The sequence below is a fragment of the Nannospalax galili genome, unplaced genomic scaffold, assembly GCF_000622305.1.
Source record: "Nannospalax galili isolate Female #2095 unplaced genomic scaffold, S.galili_v1.0 scaffold579, whole genome shotgun sequence".
NCBI classification, from domain to species: domain Eukaryota; kingdom Metazoa; phylum Chordata; class Mammalia; order Rodentia; family Spalacidae; genus Nannospalax; species Nannospalax galili.
This window is the reverse complement of record NW_008344599.1, coordinates 843,054-860,819: the sequence shown is the minus strand read 5'-3', so window position 1 is coordinate 860,819 and position 17,766 is coordinate 843,054. Positions and strand designations below refer to the sequence as shown.

General features: G+C 52.3%; 2 protein-coding genes across 4 annotated transcripts in view; one reads left to right on the top strand and one right to left on the bottom strand.

Moving 5' to 3' along the window:
* The first annotated feature begins 378 nt into the window (after window positions 1-378).
* On the top strand, window positions 379-9,285 carry Kcnj9 (potassium voltage-gated channel subfamily J member 9). 3 transcript variants are annotated; one of them, XM_008840819.2, is made up of 4 exons: window positions 379-599; window positions 1,681-1,780; window positions 3,510-4,417; window positions 7,135-9,285. In XM_008840819.2, the coding sequence occupies exons 3-4, from the start codon at window positions 3,568-3,570 to the stop codon at window positions 7,464-7,466; spliced, it is 1,182 nt and encodes a 393-aa protein (XP_008839041.1). In that variant the 5' UTR covers window positions 379-599; window positions 1,681-1,780; window positions 3,510-3,567; the 3' UTR covers window positions 7,467-9,285. The 3 variants fall into 3 exon arrangements, with proteins under 3 accessions (XP_008839041.1, XP_008839042.1, XP_008839043.1); XM_008840820.2 differs by having other exon boundaries at window positions 1,651-1,780; XM_008840821.2 differs by lacking the exon at window positions 1,681-1,780.
* Window positions 9,286-10,483: 1,198 nt separating this feature from the next.
* Igsf8 (immunoglobulin superfamily member 8) overlaps window positions 10,484-17,766 on the bottom strand; it is an 8,739-nt gene continuing 1,456 nt past the window's right edge. Inside the window, exons 2-7 of the mRNA XM_008840816.3 lie at window positions 14,423-14,800; window positions 12,531-12,992; window positions 11,832-12,239; window positions 11,308-11,721; window positions 10,916-11,044; window positions 10,484-10,750 (exon numbers count right to left, since the gene is read on the bottom strand). Coding sequence (XP_008839038.2) covers window positions 10,929-11,044; window positions 11,308-11,721; window positions 11,832-12,239; window positions 12,531-12,992; window positions 14,423-14,800 — 1,778 coding nt within the window. The 3' untranslated portion in view covers window positions 10,484-10,750; window positions 10,916-10,928. The remainder of the gene's footprint in view (window positions 10,751-10,915; window positions 11,045-11,307; window positions 11,722-11,831; window positions 12,240-12,530; window positions 12,993-14,422; window positions 14,801-17,766) is intronic.

Genomic DNA, 17,766 nt, shown 5'->3' with positions numbered 1-17,766 from the left:
CCCTCTAATGCCTCCCTTTGCATCAGAGGTCTCTTTGAAAATGGAGCATGTAGTGGTGGTTCTGACCCTCAGAGAGCATCTTCACCCAGAGATCCCTGCTGGGGATGGTGAGCTATGAACTCCCTGATGGCCTCTAGAAGTCCCAGGAAATCAAGCATTTTATTCCCAGCACCTCCAGGCCTGTGTTTTTCCGGATGAGGAGCATTTTAGGAAAACACCAACATGCCAGGTTTTCATTTTTCCTTTTCCCTCCTATGAAGGGGTGAGGAGGCGACTCTCAGTTGTCCAGGAGGAGGGACTTTGGCTAAAAATAGCTATGGCGTGTGGATCAGCCAGAGTGGTACCCAGGACTGGGGAAGGGAGGAGGACCGAGCTGTCGCCAGACTGGTTGCCATAGAAACGAGAGAGGAGCAGGGGAGCCTGGGAAGTGGGGATGACACAGATACCAAGTCCTAGTCTGAGCTGCCGCTACATTTAGGAGAAACAGCACTGTCTGCGGCTCCCACTCTCCAAGGGGACCCGTGGGGGGGACGGTGTCAGGGGCATGGACACCACCCCCCAAGGGTCTCTGCTGCCGGCCACTCTCCTCTCCACAAGCTGTGAGTTGAGTTGTGGGGACTTGGGGTTTGGGCCCCTATTTCTAAGGCAAGTGGGGGTTTGGGCGGAGCTGGTTCCTGAGGGAGTATTCACCAGATCGCTTTCAAAAAATAAGCCCCCTTACTGCCCAGTACTGTCTAGGGGGAGGAAGAGAGCTCCAAGCAAATGTGGTACTGGGATCTTCTGGAAGGAGGTCATAGCATGCACAAGAAATGAGGAGGAATAGGTGGGAAGATCTGGAGTTACTGGAGGGAAGAGGCAGAAATTAATACCTCGATCCTGAGCCAGTGAACATTTCACAACTTTCCTGCCCCATGAGAAAAATACAGCCCCTTACTCAGGCAGACAGGAGCTAGGACACAATCAAAAGAAGGTTCACAGAGATGCCTGGGGTGATGAGAGTTCCGGGGATGATCAAACACTGGGGTCCCTTCCCAACCCTGGCAGAGATGTGGAGGTCAGATTCCTTGAGACCCTGAAAGAATGTCTAGAAGTCCACCTGAAGCTAACACTAGGATGATGGAGTCCTGGGACCCTGAAGCACTAAACACTTCCAGAGGACATCCTGAGCTGCACAGAGGGAAAAGCAAGCCTGCTGTGGGGGGAGGGGAAGACCCTAATCTACCACTGCCATGGTGCTCCAGGGCCCTGTGTTCCCTGACTCCTGTGGAAAATAAATATAGGGAGGGTACCCTTAAGATCTAACCATTTGTACTTTCTCCTTTTACCTCTTCTACTTCAATACATACATACACATACACACACACACACACACACACACACACACACACACACACACACACAAAACTTCAAAGGTCTGACTGCAAAGAACTTTGCTCTAAAATTTAAAAATTGGAGTGCTGGGTTTGTAGTTACATATCCAAGCAGTTTCTCTCCAGGACCTGGTCAAACATCCAGGCCATCTGTGATCCTTATGCCACACTCCTGCTATCCCTCCTCCTCTCAGCCAGCCCAGGTTTCCTTGGAATGGGAGAGGACAAGTCCCAGGAAAGAGAATGGAAGGTTGATGAATCCCACATCCTTGTTCTACAGACCTTTGTATGTATGGTCCCTACCTCTTAGGGGACCCTGGGTGCCTAGGGAAGGACTCTGGACATTCATCTCTCAGGAAAGACTGCAACTCAGAGAGCTCCTCAGGGGGAAGAATTTGAAGCAATATCAGGTGGGCTTTGCTTGAAATCTGGGAATCTGGGCTTTGCTTCGAATGTGGGCTTTGGGACATATGGCAGGTGTGGGCGGCCTTGATGTTAGGGTAGTATATGCAAAGCAGGAGCTGAGGAAGAACTGGAGCGGTGGGGAAAGCGATATGGGTGCCTGGTACTTGGTCTGATTTTGTATCTCTCGTAAGGAATAGAATACCGGAGCGCTACTAGTGTAACTCCCAGTGACTGGGCGCTTCCCTTATCCTTGATGTTGCTGTTGACATCATGCGTCCTCTAGTCCCCTACCACCAACCACTTTCAGAATGTCTCCTTTGGGAAAGAATGCAGGGGAAATGGGGCTGACACCAGAGCAGCAGTGACCTCAGTTAGCCACTAGGATTTCAAGTGGGAATTTCCTATTGCTGGCAACATTCAACCCTTGCACACTGGAGATTTTTCACTTTCTTTCCACAGCTTACATTTCTTTGCAAACTTGGTAAGTTTGTGGTGGAGAAAAGCTGTAGAACGGGGTGGGGACAGTGAGGTCTAGGGAGAGAAGGGAAGGAAATCACATCCATCCTAGTGTGAACTTCAATACAGTGTTCAGTGGGATGGTGAAATGCCATGGGTGAGGGTGGGGGGTGCACTAATAGCCGGGGAAACGGTGGTGGAAGTCTTCAGGGCTGGGAAGATGCTGCAAAGTAAAGGATCAACTGCCAAGCAGCCCACTTCTAGTAGATTTAGAGACTCCCTCAGACCTGTTGTTTTGTCCCTGGATGCTGGTGAGATACTGCATACTCTAGCTTAAGGTGGTGACACCAAGATCTCTAATGCCTCCTTCCCATGAAAATAACCCTGAACTCACACAGTGCTATCCAGTTCATGCTCATTGTCCTTCATCTGGACTTTTTAAAAAAATATTTTATTTATTATTTTATATGTGTGCACGTATTTGCCTGCATGTAGGTAAGTACACCCATGTCAATGCAATGCCGGTGGAGGACAGAAGAGGCTGTTGGAACCCCTGGAACTGGAGTTACAGACAGTTGTTAGCTGCCATGTGGGTGCTGGGATTCGAACCCAGGTCTTCTGCAAGAACAGCCAGTGTTCTTAACTGCTGAGCCATCTCTCCAGCCCCTGGACAACAACTTTTAAATTTTTTGCTTAATTATTTTACATGTACAAGTATTTTGCCTGCGTATATGTCAGTGCATCACCTGAGTGTAATACACGTGGAGGCCAGAGAAGGCTTTTGGATCCTCTGGAATTGGAGTTACAGACGGTTGTACGTGGGTGCTAGGACCTGAACCTGGGTCCTCTGCAAGAGCAGCCAGTGCTCTTAAGAGCTGACCCAGCTCTCCAATCCCTTTATTTATTTTATGTGTACAAGTGTTTTGCCTGCATGTATGTCAGTGCCCTGCCTGAGTGCAATGCACGTAGAGGCCAAAAGAAGGCATCAGATCCTCTGGAACTGGAGTTACAGTTTGCTAGCTGCCATGTGGGTGCTGGGACTTGAACCTGGGTCCTCTGCAAGAGCATCCAGTGTTCTTAGCCGCTGAGCCCCATCATCTGGGCAACTTTTTGAGCTCGAGGGCGGTTATGGTTAGCATCCCCATTCCACTGGTGGGCAAAACTGAGGCTCAGAGACAGGAAGGCGATTCGCTCCGCGGTTGGCCAGCCACTCCACTCGGAGCTGGCCCCGAGGTCTCGTGGCTTGGCGGTCCTCTAACTCCGCATGCCTTTATTAAGGCCCTGCAGGACGGCCGGGGCGGCGGAGGGGACGCGCCCTGCAGCAGCCGGGGCCGCCATGGCGCAGGAGAACGCGGCCTTCTCACCCGGGCTGGAGGAGCCTCCGCGGCGCCGCGGCCGCCAGCGCTACGTGGAGAAGGACGGGCGCTGTAACGTGCAGCAGGGCAACGTGCGCGAGACCTACCGCTACCTGACGGACCTGTTCACCACGCTGGTGGACCTGCAGTGGCGCCTCAGCCTGCTCTTCTTCGTGCTCGCCTACGCGCTCACCTGGCTCTTCTTCGGCGCCATCTGGTGGCTCATCGCCTATGGCCGCGGCGACCTGGAGCACCTGGAGGACACGGCGTGGACGCCGTGCGTCAACAACCTCAACGGCTTCGTGGCCGCCTTCCTCTTCTCCATCGAGACCGAGACCACCATCGGCTACGGGCACCGCGTCATCACCGACCAGTGCCCCGAGGGCATCGTGCTGCTGCTGCTGCAGGCCATCCTGGGCTCCATGGTGAACGCCTTCATGGTGGGCTGCATGTTCGTCAAGATCTCGCAGCCCAACAAGCGCGCCGCCACACTGGTCTTCTCCTCGCACGCCGTGGTGTCCCTGCGCGACGGGCGCCTGTGCCTCATGTTCCGCGTGGGCGACCTGCGCTCCTCCCACATCGTCGAGGCCTCGATCCGCGCCAAGCTCATCCGCTCGCGCCAGACGCTGGAGGGCGAGTTCATCCCTCTGCACCAGACCGACCTCAGCGTGGGCTTCGACACGGGGGACGACCGCCTCTTCCTCGTCTCGCCGCTCGTCATCAGCCACGAGATCGACGCCGCCAGCCCCTTCTGGGAGGCATCGCGCCGCGCCCTGGAGAGGGACGACTTCGAGATCGTGGTCATCCTCGAGGGCATGGTGGAAGCCACCGGTGCGGGCAGAGGCAGGCCAGAGAACGGCCTTGGGGATGTCGGGGAAGGTGTGGCGTGGGCGCAGGGGCGAGTGTAGGGCGACAGGGTGTGGTGAGGCATGCAGGCTTGGGGCGGGGCTGGAGATGGGGAAGCGGGGAAGTATGGGCAGGGCGACTTGGCAGAGTCAAGAAAAAGGTTGGAGAAGTCCCATGAAATGGCACTAGTTTAGGGCCCTAGCCTGACAGGTAAGCCACTTTGAAAAGCACTTTACGTCTCTGAGTTCAGGTAATCCTAGCAAGGTTCCTTAAAGGTAGCTTATTCCTGTGCTCGCTTTTCAGAGGAGGTCGCCCAACAAAAGGTCACATAAGCTGTCCCAGTCAGAAGCCAATAAGTAGCCTGGCCTGGATCAGACATAAGAAGTGTGGCTTTATTGTTTCCTTGTACAGAGCTGGAATGAAGGTTTAGGTTCACAGTTCTTGATGCCCAGAGGTCCAGTCCCCTGGAATTTGACTGTCAAGGTTTTCCTTGACGTGAGTTATTCCTAGGAGGAATAGTAAAGGGGAGGGCAGGGATAACTGGTCTCATTTCTGCCTCAATCCCTATCTGGCAAGACCCTCAACTTCTGCTGGTGTTACAGTTCCTAGCCCCTTCCCAGAAGGAACTGTGATGTCAGCACCTTCACTCAGGCCCACACAGTGCTTGGGAGCAGGTAGGAAAAGGCCAGTGCACTATCCCTTAAGGCTGAAAAATCTAGATATTGGCGACGACTAGGAAAATGCCCGTAGACAAACAAAAATCCACTAGAGGGCGCTGCGGTCCTTCTACCAACAGACGCTTGCTCCCTGCAACCCAGTCCCGGGTCCTCATCAAAAACAGCCACCTCATTTCTACCCACTGCCCCTTCAGTGTTCCCATTCCTCCTTCACTCCCTCTAGGCTGGCCCTCGCCCCTTCCGCTTCCCCTCGTGTCTCCAGCTGTCACTCCTCTGTGACACTATCTTGGGCAGGTTCCTCCCTAGAGGGAAGTTCTTGAATTGCCCTGTTTTTTCCCTTTCTCCCCTAGCCCCTCCCTCTCTTCTCAGATCCTCTGTCTGCAGAGGCCCTGATGCCTCTTCCTCACCCTCCCTGGATTCTCCTATTCACCAAAGAATACCAATATCCCCAAGGTGTCTCAAGGCCAGACTCTGAATGTTAGAGGCAGTCTCTGGTTAGTGAATGTTCACACTTATTTTTCCCTTGTTCTGAGATGGATATTGGTTTGGTTTGGGGCCAGACTCCAAAGTAGGAGAAAAATGATCTGCCCTAAAGGTGTGTGTGTGTGTGTGTGTGTGTGTGTGTGCGTGTGTGTGTGTGTGTGTGAAAAAACACAACAGGGACGACAGGACACAAGCTTAGGGTAAGCAGTGTGTGTGTGTGTGTGTGTGTGTGTGTGTGTGTGTGTGTGTGTGCAAAAACCCAACAGGGAAGACAGGACACAAGCTTAGGGTAAGAAGTGTGTGTGTGTGTGTGTGTGTGCAAAAGCCCAAAGGGAAGACTGGACACAGGCTCAAGATTGGGGAGTGCAGGGATGCAAGGTAAAGGACATGAGGGAAGGAACTTGTTTGATTTTTCTAGAGATAAAGCTGGAGAGGATGGTAGTATTTTGGGATTCAAAATGCTTTTGAAAAGCAAGAATAATGAGCCAAAACCCAACAAGATGACATTTAAAAGGAATAAATATAAAACTCTACATTTAGGCTTTTAAAAAATCACTTATGTAAGCACAGCATGGAAGAGCTCTGGTGAAAAAAGACCTGGGGGTTTTAGTTGGTCATAGGCTTGATATAGCAATTCAATGCAGCTTCCAAAAACATTTATGTAATGTAAACATGGGCCCTCTTCCCTAAAGCATCCTGGCCAGGAGATGGTGAGCCTTCTTTCATGCATAGATGAGGCTACAATTGGAAAATGTATCACACTTCAAATGGCCATTCTGTTTTACAAAGAAGAAAAATTTTGGAAGCAAATCAAGTGAGGAATGGTCAGGGATGTTTCAGTTTGAGGAAGAGACATAGGCTCCTATTTTCAGACACTCAAAAGGGTGTCAGGTGGGAAGGGGATGAAATCAAAGGGTAGAAATCCTAGGAAGGAGATTTTAGCTTATATAAAAAGCAATCCAGGGCTGGTGAGATAGCTCAGTGGGTTGAGGCGCTTGGCACAAAGCTTGATGACCTAAGTTCAATTCCTAGAACCCATATGTTGGAAGAGAACTGACTCCCACAAGTTGTGCTCTAATCCTCACATGCATGCCCTTGCATATGTGCTTATAGACACATATATTCACACAAATAAATAAATGTAATTTTTAAGTTAAAAAAATAAAAGCAGTCTAACTATTAGAATCACACAAAGGAGGTGTAATGACATCTAATGAGGTGACGAGCTTTCAATTCTGGAAAGAAATCAGCTCAAGCTACATGCCTGTTGTCTGGGAATGCTCCGCGGGGAGCCCTGTGTGGAGTGGGAGGCTCGGCTAGGTGATCCCTAAAGTTTGTTTCAAGGTCAAAGTTCTTCAAGAATAGGGAACGTGTAGGCTGGCAAATAGAGAAGGCGGTTAACTGAAGAGTGGTGGGATTCTTAGAGCAAGATGGAGCAAAGGGAGCAGGGAAGAGGGTTGTGGGATGAGAGGCAGGGAAGGGAAGCCTGGGACTGGTAACCACTTGACCCATTCCCCTTCCTCTCCCCCCATTCCACCCCAGGAATGACGTGCCAAGCTCGGAGTTCCTACCTGGTGGATGAGGTGCTGTGGGGCCACCGCTTCACGTCAGTACTGACCCTGGAAGATGGCTTCTACGAGGTGGACTATGCCAGCTTCCATGAGACCTTTGAGGTGCCAACACCTTCCTGCAGTGCCCGAGAGCTGGCAGAGGCCGCAGCCCGCCTTGATGCCCATCTCTACTGGTCCATCCCCAGCCGGCTGGATGAGAAGGTGGAAGAGGAGGGGGCGGGAGAGGGGGCAGGTGGGGGAGATGGAGCTGACAAGGAGCAGAATGGCTGCCTGCCACCCCCAGAGAGTGAGTCCAAAGTGTGACCGGCTTTCTCCAACCCCCTGTGGCAGATCTGGGGCCAAACACAGGTGCATGGAAACTACAGAGCGGAGGTAAGAAGAGGCAGGCAACATCCCAGGCAATGGCTAAAGTCAGAGAGGCCCACTGAGTCCAGGATCCAGCAAGGAAGGCAGGGGCCCTGGTTTGAGAATGGAGGATGGGGTGGGAGAACACATCAGTCTGTCTGTGTTTGACCTTCACATCTGTTTGGGGGGACAGAAGGATAGATTGATGGGTGTTGGATGGAAAGGTGGGGGCAGAGACAGCCAATGGGAAGCTTCTGTGGCAAGGGACTGACAGCTGGCACACTCAGTGCTGTCATTACCTGTAGCACGCCTTTGTGCAAATTCTAAAGGTACTAGACAGAGGCAGCCTCAAACCAGGGTGCATGGCTTGGGGAGCAGAGTATGGGATGGACTATAGTCCCTACTCACCTCCTCAGCCAGCCTCCCTATGTGTGGCACACCTGTACGACCAGACACAGTGGCCATGGTTGACACAGAGGAGAGAAACTTGGATAGAGATAGGCACAGATGATGAAGGTGCTCTCCCAGCCTCACTCTCCCACTGTGATAGGCTCAGGAAGTATCAATGACCTTGGCCCTCAGGGGACAGATGCTGAGCTGGGGCCCTGCAGCAGAGCTTGAAGAGACCCAAGTATGGCAATTCTCTGACAGTGGAGTGAGTGAGACCTTACAGGTCCTGCTACAGAGGCAGGAAGGCAGAGAGAGGCTCTGAAGTAGAAGAAAAGGCCCAGGGAGAGCCTTTAAAGTACTTTTATGGGGGAAGTCAGGTCCCTGGGGAAAGCAGTTTATCCTTGGGGTGCAGTGGGAGGAGGTCATTCAAAACAGGGATTGGATGGCAAGTGTGACATTCAAAGACCTGGTTCCTGTCACCAGAACACAGGGGAAGATCAGGACTATCCCTGAGGCAACTGAACAAAGCATGGATCACAGTCAATCTGTACAACCTTCTGGAGCAAGAGGTGAAACGGTGTTAGCAATCAGGAAGCTAGGGTTGAGTAAGGCAGGGGGATGGGGGAAGACAGCAGTCACAAAGCCTTACCGCATACCATTCACCTAGAGGGCTTGTTAAAACAGATTGCTGGGCCCTACTCCTAGCGTTCTGACTCAGTAGGTCTGGGAGGAACCCAAAAACCTGAACATCTAACAGGTTCCCAGGTCATGCTGACACTGCTGGACTGAGGACCACACTTGGATGGGGCATCTAAGCTGAGGAGCTGAGGATCCCAAGGAGCAAAGAAATGTGAGGGAGACAGTACTGTCTGTGGGAAAGAGGACCCAGGACCAGCCTGAAGAACTTAACTTTGGGTCTAGGAACTTGACTGTCAGGAGAAACTGGCCAATGACACGGTGAGGTAGCATTTAGGAAGATGAATGGGCATCAGAGAGGTTGAAGCAGTAAGAAGGCCTTTTGGAGGTTCCTAAGGAGGCAGTGGGGCAGCTCTAACAGTGCAGGCGTCAACCACAAAGGACCAAATCTCTCATATGACTAACCAGGCAAGATTAGCTAGGGGAGAAAATGAGAGCCTATACTTCTGTTGTCTGCTGTCATCTGCCCTGCCAAGACAGGGGACCTTGTCTTGCACATCTCATCCCACCTCCACCGAATCCTGATCTCATGTTGGGATGGTGAGGGGAGAGCACTGGCAAGTTCAGGAACACATGGTCAGTCAGTCAAGGGACCTGGAGCAAACATGTCCTCAGCCCTGGCTACACCCACTTGTATCATTGAATAAAGGTCTGCTGTTCTGTTCCAGGCTTGGAAGCCTGGGTCCTATGAGGCACTGCACCTCCCTCCCAGTGTCCATTTCCACTTGGGTCCACTCAGAGAAGACCCAAGCCCTAACCCCTCCCCTTCAGTCTAGGAATAGTTGTCTTTGGCTCAGGTTCCAGGACAACCTGGGTCACCTTCAGTCAAAGATGAGGTCCCCTAACACTGGCATTTGCTGGTCTCCCACAAATTCACATTGAATTGAAGCACGAGAGTGCTCTGGGTTTAATTCGGTAAACAAGTGAAGTCTAGACAGGAGGAGCAGGCTGCTTGGTTTCTACATGAACATACACGGTACTGGAATGGAGAAACTGAGGCTGCCCTTGAAGTCACTGAGATGCCAGTGCCCTGTCCTCAACACTGATACCACTCAGGGCACCACTGTCCAGTGCAGTCAGGAGACCTGTGTTCTAGTGCCAATCCTGACTGTCAGAACTTAGCTCAATGACTCTTAGCAAGTCACATCACTTCTCTAGGCCTCAGCTTCCTCATCTGTAAAAATGACACTTGGCAAACCAGTAATGCTCAATAAATGTTAAATTACTAAATGAAAAGGGCAGACTGGGTGCTGCTTAAAGTGCAGAACAGCTAAGACTTTTAGGATCAGAGAACTCTTCAGCAGAGGGGTGCAGCTAGACAGGAGTAGGGGAGCCCTGGCAGCAGACACAAGCAGGTGCAGTAGCTCTGTGTACACAGAGGACACAGGCCCTCCCAACTGCTGTCCTCCCTGCCACTTAGGCAGCTGTGTTCAGAGTGCCTATTCTGCTGCTGTCAAGAGAATAATTAAGGTCAGGAGGAAAAAGACTGAGGCCCCAGGGCCTAGTGGGAGGAATCTGGTCCAAGACTAGCCCAACCAGGAGAATGAGATGCAAAGAGGGTGTGCCCCAGTCTAGGGAGCTCAGAAAGCACCTTGTCCCTGGAAGCTACTGTTGAGAGGGGCCAAACTCAGCTGGAAGCTCCCTCCCTTCCTAAGCTCCCCTCCCCAAACAGAAGCCCCATAGGAGTTGGCTCAGCACTGACAGTTCAGGCAGCAGATGGGACCCAGGCATCCCCTCCTGCAGTGGGTGGGTAGAAAAGCCCACGGAGGCCAGATGGTGTTTATGGTGGTAAGAGGCCCAAGTTGTCCAGAATAGGTTAACCCCCGAAAACCTCTCTGTCACACCCTCAGCTTTTTATAGCCTTGTGGCAAGGGAAGACACAGCTAGGCCAGGATTTTAAAAAACCAATTTATTCATGTTTTAGAAAAACTAGTTGGAGGACAGGGAATGGCCTTCCTACAGGATGGGTAGGAGACCAAGAACAGAAGGCCAGAGGGAGGAGCTTGGGGGAAAGGTAGGGAAAGGGAGCCACAGTCACATCTCCTACTCTGGGTGGGGGTAGGTCAAATAAATTAAAGGCTTGTCATGGGGAGAAGGTATCCAGGCAACCAGAGGAGGGGTGGCGCTGGCTGGAAGACAGTTGACATCTGCAAGAACTGGAGAGAGCATGTGGGGTGGACTGAGGAAAGGGCTCCTTTGGCCCTCACCTGCTACAGGCCCCTGCAGGACTGGGCTGGCTGCTTCTCCTCCAAATGGGGCCCTGGACGCAGCTCAGCACAGGCAGCCCAAGGAAGACAGGGCTTGGGGGTTCTCTCCCTCACCTGGGGACACAGATCACCGTTTCCGCAGCTTCTTCATGAAGCAACAGGTGATGGTGGCAAGGACACTGGCTCCAGTGACTAGGGCTACTCCTGTCCCCACCAGCAGGGGCACGAATAGGGTGTCCAGAGCTGAAGGAGAGAGGATAGCTCTGTTCAGGGAGTGCCATCATCCTCCCCTTGCTGTCGCACTGGTCTCCAGCAGTCCCTAGCAGGTTCTCATGACTGAGCTCCTGTTCAAGAGTCCTCCCTACCCGCCCAGCACCCTGCCTCTCAGCATTCAGATTAGCTTGGGCTCTTCATGCAAAGGGATGTGGAGAAAGGACAGCAGCAGGAAGGTAGGAAGATGGAAAGGGTGAGCAGGGACAGGTGGACAGAGGGTGGGAGCCACTCACCATGCGTGTAGGGGTAGACTGTGACAGGCCCTGAGCGGGTACTGCCCGCCTGGTACCAGCTGTAGTCAGCATGCTGCACCCAGGCGCTGGGGGCACAGTGGTACACGCCCTCATCCTCAGGCCCCAAGCTGTGCAATCTTAGCCGATGGCTTCGGGGCCCCACCAGCTCCACACTGACAGGGCCTCCTCCAGGCCGGACCCCGAGCTCTGCCACACCATCCTGACCCACTCCACCAACCAGTTGAGCAGGTCCAGAGCTCAGCTCCCCCTCTTCCGGTCGTTCCACCCACCAGCTGGCAGCCAGTCTCAGCCCTGGAGGGCCACCCCGCACAGAGATGTTGCATAGCAGGGAGGCAGTCTCACCCCGGTACACAGCGCCTCCTGCTAGCCATGCCACAGCCTCCAGCACCACACCTGCAAAGGGAAGACTGCGGGATTACAGGATGAAGGGTTGGGCTCAAGTGGTCAAGAAAAGAATTCTTTCTGCAAGCCCTGAACGTATCAAGGGCTCAACTTCCTCTCACCTTCTTCCCGCACATGCACAGCAAGAGGCCGGGAACGGGCACTTGCCGCTTCACGAAGCCGGGTCCCAGACCCTCGAACATAGGCTTTGGCGAGGCAGCGGTAAGTGCCTGCGTCACCAGGCCTGGCAGCCTCCAGTCGTAGTCGGTAGGTTCTAGACGCCACCTTCTCCATGGCGATGTGCCGGCCCTCATACCCAGGGCCTAGGCTGCCCACACCTTCTGTGTCCAGCTGGGCTACCAGGCGGCCAGGTCCGGGAGCCCCTGCAGGAGCCATCTCCCAGCCCACCGAGTACGCAGCATGAGGGCCTGGTGGGGGCAGTGCCCCTGACACATTGCACAGCAGTTCCAAGGGTTCCCCTGGGCCAATGCGACGTTCACCAGGCCCCACTGTCACTGCCAGCTGGCTGGCTGAAACAACAGGGAAAGGGAAGAGTCACAGAGGGGCCTGAGTCCCCACCTATAATTCTTTGCAGAAATTTAGAAGCCCCTTGTCTGTCCTTTACTATGTATGACTGTGAACCCCACCCAGGACCTGAACCTTATCCTTCCACTACTGCGCTCTGTCTCCACACCCAATTTCTGAGCAGAGGAAACCAGACACAGGTAGAGAGGGAAGAATGCGTAGAGCACTGTTCGGTCTATGGAAAATGAGTTCTGCAGTCAGATGGCCCCGCCTCCAATGAGAGATGTGGCACTCACACAGTGTCTGCACATCCACGTGGGCCAGGACAGCCCTTTTCTCTGTGATCTGGGCCCAGGTGCCGTCAGGGTCCTGAATCCATTCAGCAGCAGTGCAGTGGTAGGTGCCTGAGTCCCCAGCCTGGGCACCCCCAACCACCATGCGGTACTGGTCAGTCCCTTCCTTGCTCAGCCGCAGCTCCCCTGCCGCCAGCCGCTCAACATAGGGAGCTCGTGCCTGCACAGCCAAGTCAGGCTGCAGTGCCACCACTTCCTGCAGAGTGGCTCGCCCCACCGGCGCCTCAGGAATGGTTCTCCCAAAGGACACGGACAGGTGTGTGTGCTGTTTTGTTTTTGTCTGTGCCAGGCAGCCCAGTGCCAGCTCCTGCCCCTCATGCACTGTCAGACGAGAGGGTGAGGTTGCAGCCTGGCGGCCTCGTGGCCCTGGAGGGGCAGCAGATACCTGCAGCTCATCTGGAAGAACTGGAGAGAACAGCTTTAGTGAGGGAGGTTTAGGAGGTAGCAGCCTTCCTTTCTGTTTCCTGTGTGCAAGCTACTTTGCTACATAGATTCTGAGCTCCTAGAGGATACAAGCTATGCATGTAGTATCATTTCTTCTGTAATTCAGTGGTGCCAAGTGCACACAAGATGCTCAATAAATACTGAATTTTATAGAATAAGCCCATTAGCTCTCACTCTGATGTCTGACATTGACCCCTGTTTTAAATACTCAGAAAAGTAGTTTTGTTTTCCTTCTCAAAAGGTAAAGAGCTGGACCTGGTGGTGCAGGCCTGTAACCCTAGCTACTCAGGAGGCTGAGGTAGGAGGATTAAGTTCAAGACCTGCATAGGCTACAAGTCAAGTTCAAGGCCAGCCTGGGTAACTTAGCAAGAGTCTGCATAGTCCCCTAACCCCCACCCCACCAAAAAAAAAAAAAAAAAAAAAAAAAAAAAAAAAAAAAAAGCAAAGAAAGGTCTGGAAAGGCAGGTACAATAGCACAGGAGACTGACATGGAAAATTGCTGAAGGTCTGAAGCCAGTCTGGACTACACAGTAAATTGCAGGAGAACGGTCAAGAGTTATAGGCTAGCCTGAGCTACTAAGACCCTATTTCAAAATGGAGAGTGGGGGATATAGCTTAGCAGAGTGCTTACCTGGTATGATCAATGCCCTAGGTTTAATCTCCAGGAAAGAGAGAGAGAGTGACAGAGACAGAGAGGGGAGGGAGAAGGAAGACGAGGAAGAGGAGGAGGAAGAAGAAATTAAGAAATCTGGGTATAGTGGCTTATGTCTATAACCTCAGCACTTTGGAGGCTGAAGCAAAAGGACTGCTATGAGTGCCTAGGCCAGCCTGGGCTACAAGGTGAGTTCCAGGCCACTATAAATGAGACCGTATCTCAAAAACAAACAAACAAACAGGGCAGGAGAGATGGCAGCCATTAAGAGCACTGAACTGCTCTTCCAGAGGACCTGGATTCAGTTCCCAGCACCCACTTGGCAGCTGACAACCATCTGTAACTCCACTTCCAGGTTATCCAACACCCTCTTCTGGCCTCTGCACACATTGCACAGCAGAAGTATACTTACATGTAAGGTAAAACACTCATATACATAAAATTAAAATAAATAAATTTAAAAATTAAAAACAAATCAAAAAGACAAAACTTAGGAGAACAAGAATGGCATGTGGTCTACCTCCTGCCCTATCTCTACTCTCTCCCACAGATTTGAATTCTGGGCACTCCAATAAATGCATTCAGTGAGACTGACTTGCTGGGTGATTGAGGCAAGACTGTGAACCTGAAGTTCCTCAAATACAAGCCTGAGGGGTAAGATAGGTCCCTCCAGCCCTGACTTTCTACCCTAAGGCTGGGTATGACCCTACCACCACTACCACAGCCCAGGGCCCAGTACCTCTCAGCTCCACTCGGGCACTGTAGTTGCCCAGGTATTGGGTATCTGTGGAGGGTGTGTAGCATTCATAAGAGCCAGCGTCCTGGGCTTGCAAGCGAGCAATCTTGAGCACCACGGAGTCTCCCTTCAGGCGTTGAACCTGCACATCTCCTGATGCCACCCGGGACGCAAACACAGCATAGGAGAACTGGCTATCCCTGGTACTAATGATGGCCAGTGAAGTACCGGGAGCCTCTGCTCTGTACATGAACCACTCAAAGTCCTGCTGGGAAGGGCCCTCATAGGCACTCACATTGCAGGAGATGGAGACAGAGGTGCCAGCCACACGGTAGAGGGGTCCCTTGGGGACATGCACCTGCCGGGCATAGCACCCGAGTCCTGTAGAGAAAGGCAGAAGCAGTTGGAGATACCAGGGTCACCATCCCATGCCCAGTACTGCCAGAACCATTCTCAATCACTGCCTATAAAAGGAAGGGAAACCTAGGGATGGTTGGACACAGCTGAGAAAGGGAATGCTGGGACATAAGACATCTGGATCTCAGCAAGTCAGCAAAGGCCCAGATTTACCTTGGAACAGAGAAATACTCCCTTTCTAGATGACTAGAAGCAGAGTACTTACGTACAGAAAAGAAAGGAGTGCATCTAGAGGCTGGGGCGATTGCAAAGCAAGCATGAGGACCAGAGTTTGATCCCTAGCAACCATGTAAAAAGCTTGCCGTGGTACTAAAGTGGGGCCAGTGAAATGGCTCAGCAGGTAAAAGTGCTTGGTGTACAAGCCTGAGAACTTGAGTTCAATCTCCAAATCTTTCTCTAACCTCCACACATGGTATGTGTGCACTGTCCCTCACATCACACACACACACACACACACACACACACACACACACACTAATAATAAATTTAAAAATAAAGTGAGCCAGGCATGGTGGTACATGCCTTTAATCCCAGCACTTGGGAGGCAGAGGTAGGCAGATCTCTGTGCGATCAAAGCCAGCCTGGTCTACATAGTAAGTTCCAGGCCAGCTGGGGCTACAGGGAGACCCTGCCTCAAAAAGACCAAAAAATAAATAAAGTGGATGGATCCTGAGGAATGGCACCCAAGGTTGACTTCTGGCCTCCACAGGGACCCTCCCATACATGCATCTGCACATGCAGTTGTACACACACACACACACACACACACACACACACACACGCACAATTTTTTAAATAAAAGGAGTGCACCTGATTCTTGCTTTGGCTGGACCTTACACTCTGACCCTGCCATTCCTTTCTGGGCATGTCCAGGGGAGTCTTTAGCTAAGGGATTCTGAACTTCTTCTGCTCGACAGGAACTGACAAAATCTTACAGAAGACTTTGTTGTGTCACGTGGGCTAGACAACAGAGCCAGTGGTCCATGCTGGATGGGGTATTGCACTCACTGGTCAGGGCACCATGCTGATGGGGCACAGGCCCAGTCAGTTCTCACTACACAATGCCCTCCCACTCCAGCTGTGCCATGAGCTCACTGCTTCTCCTAGCTCACAGGGTTACAGAGGCAGCTGTGGCCTCTGGGGTAAGAACCAGGCTCTGCCCTGGCCTGGGACAGAAAATCCCCTCCCCCAGGGTCTGCCAACCTTCTGGCTAGCCCAGCTGATGCTCAGCGTCCCTGCCACCTCCCTAACAAAAGCTTTCATTTGCATATGTGTGTATCATTTACGTATGGGCCCCCTTTCTATAAGGAGGTACTAAGCCCTGCTGCCCCTTCGTCTCTCTCTCCTCTACCCCCACCCATCACACCCTCACCTTTGGCCCAACCATCGTACAACCTTGGGGTGCTCAGCTTTTTCCTTCTCTCTAGTTCCTTCCATAGTTCCCACTAGAGATTAGCACAGAACTCCAGAATGTAAGGGGGGCTGACATTCATTCTACAGATGAAGAACAGAAAGTGACCTGCTCTGCAGAGCACATCTAGGGAGTGCTGGGGCTAGAACTGGAACCCAGACCTGAGTCTAAAGCAGGCCTCACTGCTCTCTTAACTAACCCAGAAGAGAAGACCTGGCTGAGGGAGAACCATCTCTCTTCCAAGTGAGAAAACTAAGGAAAAAGTCTGATGTTTTGGCCAAGATCCTGCCATCTCTAGAGGGCCTCCACACACCCTTTAAGAAGGACAAAAGCAAGAGGAGAAACTTCCAAAGGGAGGCCTGACTCACCAAGCTGTGTAATTTCCAGAATTCCCAGGGGAAAGTCCACAACCTCTCTGCTAGAACTGGAGGAAAATACCTAGGAGCCTGAGGCTTGTCCTCCAGCTCTTACCCCTTTCTTCTTCTACTAAGTCACAAGACATTTGGAGCAAAAGCTATAATCAGGAAGTTGGTCCCAGCCCCCAACATTCAGCCTGGGACCAATCCTTTCCTCTGCTGGGCCTCAATTTCTACCTTAGAGAACTAAGAGCTTCCAGTTCTGACAGTGAGTTAGTGAATGTGACTCAAGATGGCTCTGTTCCAGGCACGTTTCATAATCAAGGGTGATGGTGAAGACAGCCAAGCTGACACCTTCCCAGCTGCCCAGGGGCAGACTCTGCTCAGAAGGCCCCCTCCCACCTTCCTGGCTCCACAAGTGCTGATGCTCAGAGATCAGCATGGGAAAGTCACCCCCACAGCCTCAGGAAATCAGCTGTCAGTCACAAGCTCCCCACCAGGCCTCCTCTGTATTAGCCAGTGGCCTGCTTTGGAGTCAAATCTGGGTTCAAATTCTAGTCCTAAACAGTCACTAGATGGCTCTCTGGAGCAGGTTACCTCATTTTCCTCATCTGTAGAATGAATGTCAGAGCTGAGCGCAGTGGGCTCCTATCCCAGCGTGCTCCTCTTCCACCTCTGTGCATCACTACCCCCGCCCCCGGGGGGGCTCATCTCTGCTCCACAGAGCCCACTGGGGAGAAGCAATCACTAGGTAACCAAGCCTCATGGCTCCTGCATCTCCCTATACCTTGCTGCCTCTTGCTTTGTGCCCCAAAGAGAGCTTTCATCTTGGCCCCAGGGGGCACAACGACACCTGTTTGGCACATGCAGTTTTGGTCTAGAATCAGAGAACGCAGTGGCTGGGGTGCCATGGGCCCTTACCTTGACGACTTAGATCTGCATCCTCCCCATATAACCAAGCCTCATGGCTCCTGCATCTCCCTATACCTTGCTGCCTCTTGCTTTGTGCCCCAAAGAGAGCTTTCATCTTGGCCCCAGGGGGCACAACGACACCTGTTTGGCACATGCAGTTTTGGTCTAGAATCAGAGAACGCAGTGGCTGGGGTGCCATGGGCCCTTACCTTGACGACTTAGATCTGCATCCTCCCCATATCCATATTACA

Bases quoted from the DNA above. Each gene is read 5' to 3' on its own strand.
- Kcnj9 (XM_008840821.2), top strand. From the start codon at position 3,568: ATGGCGCAGGAGAACGCGGCCTTCTCACCCGGGCTGGAGGAGCCTCCG. The intron at 4,418-7,134 runs GTGCGGGCAGAG...ATTCCACCCCAG, and splicing joins GGGCATGGTGGAAGCCACCG to GAATGACGTGCCAAGCTCGG.